Below are 6,766 nucleotides of genomic sequence, written 5' to 3' on the forward strand. Positions count from 1 at the left end.
CGGGAGACGACTGTGGTGTTTTGACATTTTTACTGTATTAGGCCGGCGGAACACTCTAGAGCAGATATATCCTTCCTTGCTGTCTAATGCGATTTTCTTCCCCTCAAGAATCACTTGATGAGCTCTTCCCTGCCTCCGGCTCCGCCTTTGTCTCTTCGACCTCGACCTCGACGCTGCCAACGCCCGAACTCAAACCCCCTTCGCCGTTGTCGCCCTCCAACGCCCTCGAGAGGCCCATGAAGTGATCCACAACATCCTGCTTCTCGGCGAACAGCGCACAGTCGAGCGGGATCTCATCCTTGTCGTTGGCCAGCGCCGGGCTGGCGCCCGCCTCGAGCAGCGCCTTGACGACGGACAGGTGCCCGCGCAGACACGCCCAGTGGAGCGCCGTGTTGGCAAACTCGTTGGCCTGGTCGAGAGCCGCCTTGCGCTCTTCGGCGGGCAGCTGTGCAAAGTGCGCCAGGATCGCCGACACGACATCTACGCTGTTGCGTCAGTATTGACTTTTCATTGCATGACATGACATCCAAGACTTTCGTTTCTCCCTTGTGCAATCGTTTCTACCATTTTCAGAATGAAGGCGCAGAGACGTGTTTCCTGAGAAAATGGGGGCGCGGGATGACTGACCTAGGTTTCCGTTGCCGGCCGCCATGTGCAGACATGTCGCCTTGCTCTCGTCGCGCGCCGCCGTGAGGATGACGCCCGGGGCGACTGATTCGCGGGCTGAGAGGGTGGCCAGGGCCTCGGCGAGGTCGGCCTGCTCGCCGGCGCGGGCGAAGTAGATGAGGTCGTCGACCTCATCTTCTGTGAGGTTGGGCGCCATCTTGAGTGCCGGGGGTGGTGGAGGTGAGGAGAGTCGTGAAGGGGCAGCAGCAGCTGATGGGCGATGAGTTTGGGGAGTGAGGCTTTGAAAATTTATGTGGTCCGTGCGGAGGGGTGAAGTGGTTTCCGGTGAGCTCGGTCAAGGCGGGGTAGTGGCGGGGTACTATTGGGTTCACCGGTCCTCTTACCGAGGCTGTCTACCATGTTTGCATTAGAAACGAAGAAAGTTTCCTTTGGACCTTCAGTCAAGTGGTGTGAATGAAGGGTTTATTCATTTCTGGTCATAATATCGCCCGTAATCTCATTTAGTCGGCACTCTATCACCACTGACACCTCAGCGCGTGCTCTCGCCAAGTGCTTCCAGCCACCACCCCTGAACCCCTGAACCCCTGGATCGCTGACTATGAGCAATTGCGTTCTCGAAAGTCCGCAGCCAAATTTTCCCTTCAAAATTATAGGCCACCGAGAGCACACAGTAGCCTACGGTCGAGCCATTTCGTCAGGTCGCCCACGTCGTCCACAGCTTGTATCTCACCCTTTACCCCGAGGACGAGCATAATCTGCAGCTCGCGTCTGTACTCCGAGTCATCAACATCTGCGCCATCTTCGTCAAAAGAAGCGAGAAGCTTCCTCGCACAGCTACGATCCCGCAATGACAATGGCATGACCGTAGCGGGGTCAGCAGGTAGCTCCCGCGGCACTCCCTCTCTGTCGCCATCGGCACCTCGTTGTCCATCAGGCATGAGATCGGCGCTTCGAATGCCGAGCCACTGCAACCGAGGCAGTACAACGTGGATTTCATGTCTGAGGCTCTGCGATCCGTGTTTGTAACATTGCATAATACGAAGACCGTCTGGATCAAAATCAACGAGGCAAACTATCGGCATGTCGGGCTTCATGGCCTGGATTGCGTGAAGGAACGATCTGGTGACGAGGTCTGGGTAGCCTTTGCCCTGTCATCCAAGTTAGCAGGAAACCTTCTCTGAAGGTCGGACTGTGCAGATTACCGTGACAATCACGCCATGACCTGCGCTTGATTTCCTCCAGTATTGCTGTACAGCCAAAGGTCGGAAAGCGGCTTCCTTTTCGATGACGAGAACCCATTTGGTCGATGCAAAGTTCATGCCGACGACGTCTCGGACCGAAGGTATGAGAATACCCTGCCAAGTTAGTACTACGATGAATCGCCTCAGAAGCGTGTGCCATACTGTTGAACCGGAGGACATGTCGACCTGGGTGCCATTCTGGAGGTGTATCGTGACGGGTCCTGACGCAAGGCCCTTGCCGGCAGCCACCTGAATCAGATGAGCGTTACGAGCAAGTGCAGAAGCACCGTGCAAGACCAACAATGTTGAGAACATCTCGTCCAAGGTTCAGAGTGAAGGCCAGGTCATCAACCAGCTGATCCACATTGGCCTGACTGCCAAAGAGCTCCACGTCTTGGTAAAAGATGTTTCTGAGATCAAGTCAACCCCGACCAAGGCTCCCGCGAGAACAAGAAGGAAAAAATCACCGTTTGGTCAGTATGGTGCCGCCAACCAACGCTCCATGCGAAAGACTCAGGATCTTCATCACCCGGGCTTGTCAACGATACATCAGTCAGTCACCTTGCAACCAGAGCGTATCGACGTTTTTTTTTTGTTCGTTTTTACCAAATTTACTGGCTTCTCGCGGCGTGCTCCCTGGGAACCGAAGCAAACCTGCGCTAGCCCGGCTGGTGCCAGGACGTCGCGCCTTGTAGGGGATGGAGAGAGCACGGCCATGGAAGAGGTCGTCTTGCACTTCGCGGAGAATGCCTTCGATTCTTGCAATAACAGATGCCGTGCTGGTGTGATACGTATTGGTACTTTGAACAAAATCGACATCTGATGGCTGGCTACCCTGCTCAGCGTGAGTAGCCAGCGATCCATCAGGTTGGCTGGGCGGCATGTGACGTGTAGCTGTTGGGCCGGTGCTCATGTCCATCGCTTGTTGGGAAAGTTGCTTCGCCAAACTTTAACAGCTGAGTCAATGTAATCGCGCAGCAAGGCAAGACATTCAAGCCTTAATGTCGGGTACGACAGGATGGGGAAGACATGCCGTCAGCATCGCGGGCAGTGAAGATGGCCTGCAGGAACACACCGTGCAAGAGATCCCCATTTCCCACACTGTACAAGGCAGCCACTGGCACCAAGAGACTAGAGATGTGGGTCTCAGGGGCACCGACAGATTGACCAATCAGTGGGACTCGCAAATTTGAGCTGGAAACGCTCCACCCAACCACCACCGGCGCCAAGGACGAAACGTCGAACGACGTGACGACTACAGTGGTCAACCAAACATGTGACACCAGCTACCACCCCGGACCCTCCCAGTACCTTACTGTACACGCACGACTCGCATCCCGCGGGACCCCTTGACGGCGTGCAGCGGGCTGGTAGAAGAGTCCGAGAGTGCCACCCTACTACATCTTGCGAGGTGCACTGCGAATTGGTAGCCCCCGCGCCCAATTCGACATCCAAAGCTCTAATACCCGCCAGTCGATGCACCATGAACGGATCTCTGAAAAACGGGTCGACGAATGGCTCCCATCGGAACGGATCGTCGAAGAACGGATCAGCCACCCACCACGAAGAGAAGCCGCTGCTTTCACGCAAGCGAGTCGCCGAAGCCATCGCCGAGCAGCCGTGGCCCAAGAAGCCGAGGATTCTCGAGAAAACCGATGTCTCGCGATGGAGGCTGAATGACGAAGATGGCCGCCATCGCTGGGTCTACGTCGAGGACAACCAGGCCCTCAAGGACTGGCCTCAGAGCTATGCCGAGAAGTACTACCTTGGGCTGCCGCTCGTACGTTGCCCCCCCTCACAAAGATTCTGATTGCGGCAGTTATTAACCAGCTACACCAGGGCCTGCCCGATCTTCCTTCCCCCGAGAGCCCCCTCGATGCTGCCACCAACGGCTTGACGTTCTTCGAAAAGCTGCAACTCGACCCCGGCGAATGGGGCTGCGAATACGGTGGTCCCATGTTCCTCTTGCCGGGCATTGTCATCACCTGGTACGTGACCAAGACGCCCATCTCGACTTTCCACGCCACAGAGATCAAGAACTACCTCTTCGCGCGGGCCGACCCGGAACTCGGCGGATGGGGACTACACACCGAGGGCGAGAGCACTGCCTTTGGCTGCACCCTGAGCTACACGGCACTCAGGCTTCTGGGCGTGGATGCCGAGGATCCCATCATGGTCAAGGCCAGGGCGCGGCTCCACCAACTCGGAGGCGCCACGAGCAGCCCGCACTGGGCCAAGTGGTGGCTCGCCGTGCTGGGCGTTGCGAGCTGGGACCTCGTCAACCCTGTGCCCCCCGAGTTGTGGTTGGTCCCGGACTGGGTGCCGATTGCTCCTTGGAGGTGGTGGATCCATATCCGTCAGGTTTACTTGCCCATGTCGTACATTTACTCGAGGCGATGGAGCTGTGAGGAGACGGACGTGACGCGGCAGCTGAAGAATGAACTGTTTGTCCAGCAGCACGCATCAATCAACTGGAAGGCCCACCGCAACGACATTGCGACGACCGACAACTATCACCCCAAAACCTGGGTTCTCAACACGGTCAACTGGCTCCTCGTCAATGTCTGGGAACCGTATCTGAAGACCAGCTCGATCAAGGAGAAGGCCGAAGCGTGGGTCAGCGAGCTGGTTGACATGGAGGATGCGAACACGGATTATGCAGGTGTGGCGCCGGTGAGCAACTCCATGAACGAGATTGTGTGCTACGTTCGCGATGGGCCCGGTTCGTACTCCGTTCGACGACACACGGAGCGTCTCCACGATGCTCTCTGGATGAACGCCGAGGGCATGCTGTGCAACGGCACCAACGGCGTGCAATCCTGGGACACGGCATTCACCATCCAGGCCATCATGGCGGCGGGGCTGGAGAAGGACGAGAGGTGGCGGCCCATGCTCAACAAGGCGCTCGGGTTCCTCGACCGGCAGCAAATCCGCGAGAACTGCAAGGACCAGGAGAAGTGCTACCGACAGCACCGCAAGGGCGGCTGGCCCTTCAGCAACCGGGACCAGGGCTACATTGTCAGCGACTGCGTCTCGGAGTGTATCAAGTCAGTCATCATGCTGCAAAAGAGCGAGGGGTACCCCCAGCTGCTTGACGATCAGCGCATCTTCGACGCCATTGACGCCATCCTGCTCTTCCAGAACGACACGGGAGGTGTGGGCACCTACGAGAACAGGCGGGGCGGCAGGTACATGGAGTACCTGAACGCGGCCGAGGTGTTTGGCAACATCATGGTCGAGTACGACTATCCCGAGTGCACGACGGCGTGCCTGACGGCTCTGTCCCTGTTCAGGGAGTACTGGCCGGATTACAGGGCCGAGGAGATCAAGGTCTTCTGCGACCGAGCCGTCAAGTGGATCACGTCGAACCAGACGGCCGAGGGCGGATGGTATGGCAGCTGGGGCATCTGCTTCACGTACGCCGCCATGTTCGCGCTCGAAAGTCTGGCGGGCGTGGGCGACGTGTACGAAACCAGCGCGCCCTCGAGGAAGGGCTGCGATTTCCTCGTGGGCAAACAGAGATTCGACGGCGGCTGGTCGGAAAGCTACAAGGCCTGCGAGACGATGACGTGGGTCGAGCACCCCAGTGGTTCTCTCGTCGTCCAGACGGCGTGGGCCGCGCTGGCCTTGATGGAGGCCAAGTACCCAGACGTCGGGCCCATCAAGAGGGCTATCCGGTTCATCATGAGTCGACAGCAGAGCAACGGCGAGTGGCTGGCCGAATCCATTGAAGGCGTCTTCAACAAGAGCTGCATGATCACGTATCCGAACTACAAGTTTATCTTCCCCATCAAGGCTCTGGGCTTGTTCGCGAAGAAGTACCCGGATGAGGTGATCAATCTGGAGGAGGAGGATTGAGACTTGAATGACTTGGTGTCATGACGGAAGAGACATAGTAGGACCTAATAGTAATTATCAGTTAATACGAAGTGTACATAGATGGCCCTTGGGAATGGCCCCTGGGGTTGGAATTGATAGTGAGCTGTCTGCTCAGCCAGAAGCAAAGGCGGTCAGCATTCATCACCCTCTGAGATGGGGGCCAAACGGCAGAATCAACGTGCCCCGCCATAGCTTCCAGAACCGTCTCCAACTCGGACCTTCCAATCCTCCAACCTGCCTACCCACCAACATTCGACAAGCTTACTTCTGCTTGTCTCCCAATACATCACTTTGCGCCAAACTGCTTTCTAATCCAACGAACTTCTTACGCGTATCCCGAAAGAACAGCTTCCACCACAATGTCGACCACCGCCGGCCAAGCAGGCGTCGCCCTCGTCGAGGCGAAAGACTACGCCGCTGCCCTCCCCAAGCTCAACACAGCCCTCGCCGGCTCGTCATCCCCAGCATGGCTCCTCGCCCGCTCCAAGTGTCACATCGCCCAGGCCTCCTACGAGCTGGCCCTCCGCGACGCCGAAGCCGCCTACCTCTCGGCCGCCTCCCGCGGGCTCCCGCCCCCTCATGATCGACGCCCAGTACCGCCGTGCCGTCGCCCTCTTCCGGCCTCGGGCCGCCTCGCCGACGCCGACGCCTGCGCCATCTTGTCGAGGAACCTCGCCGAGGGCATCTCGCTGCGCGACGCCGCGAATCTCGTCCCGAGCCCCGGCACCGCCTGGCGGCCCAGCCGCGCAGCCCACCTCGCCGAGATTAAGCACGTCACGGCGAGGACCGACAAGGCGGCCATGATGGAGAAGAAGTTCGGCGCCATCTGGAACACGGCCGCGGCGCTGCGGGCGCAGGTCCTCGCCGCGCTCGAGAGGGTGCCCGACGGCGACGACAAGGCCCGCCTCACCGTCGCGCTGGTGCCCGTCGAGCGCAAGCAGGACGAGGCCGAGGAGGACCAGCTCGTCAGGGAGGCCGTGGCCGAGAAGAAAGCGGCCGAAGCGGCACAGCGAGAAGCG

General features: G+C 58.5%; 4 protein-coding genes across 4 annotated transcripts in view; 2 read left to right on the forward strand and 2 right to left on the reverse strand.

Moving 5' to 3' along the window:
* Positions 1-103: 103 nt before the first annotated feature.
* On the reverse strand, positions 104-823 carry VDAG_09358 (uncharacterized protein; the record flags this gene model as incomplete). The annotated part of the gene is made up of 2 exons (XM_009655660.1): positions 104-480; positions 628-823. 2 exons carry the CDS (start codon positions 821-823, stop codon positions 104-106), a joined length of 573 nt encoding a protein of 190 aa, XP_009653955.1.
* Positions 824-1,274: 451 nt separating this feature from the next.
* VDAG_09359 (meiotic recombination protein rec12) lies at positions 1,275-2,787 on the reverse strand (the record flags this gene model as incomplete). Its single annotated transcript, XM_009655661.1, has 5 exons — positions 1,275-1,775; positions 1,830-2,117; positions 2,170-2,278; positions 2,336-2,402; positions 2,475-2,787. The coding sequence occupies 5 exons, from the start codon at positions 2,785-2,787 to the stop codon at positions 1,275-1,277; spliced, it is 1,278 nt and encodes a 425-aa protein (XP_009653956.1).
* Positions 2,788-3,351: 564 nt separating this feature from the next.
* VDAG_09360 (lanosterol synthase) lies at positions 3,352-5,726 on the forward strand (the record flags this gene model as incomplete). Its single annotated transcript, XM_009655662.1, has 2 exons — positions 3,352-3,648; positions 3,708-5,726. 2 exons carry the CDS (start codon positions 3,352-3,354, stop codon positions 5,724-5,726), a joined length of 2,316 nt encoding a protein of 771 aa, XP_009653957.1.
* A 380-nt stretch (positions 5,727-6,106) lies between these two features.
* VDAG_09361 (SGT1 protein) overlaps positions 6,107-6,766 on the forward strand; it is a gene marked incomplete at both ends in the record, with an annotated part of 1,355 nt that continues 695 nt past the window's right edge. Inside the window, one exon of the mRNA XM_009655663.1 lies at positions 6,107-6,724. Coding sequence (XP_009653958.1) covers positions 6,107-6,724 — 618 coding nt within the window. The remainder of the gene's footprint in view (positions 6,725-6,766) is intronic.

This window comes from Verticillium dahliae, genomic scaffold (genome assembly GCF_000150675.1).
Source record: "Verticillium dahliae VdLs.17 supercont1.25 genomic scaffold, whole genome shotgun sequence".
Lineage (NCBI taxonomy): Eukaryota > Fungi > Ascomycota > Sordariomycetes > Glomerellales > Plectosphaerellaceae > Verticillium > Verticillium dahliae.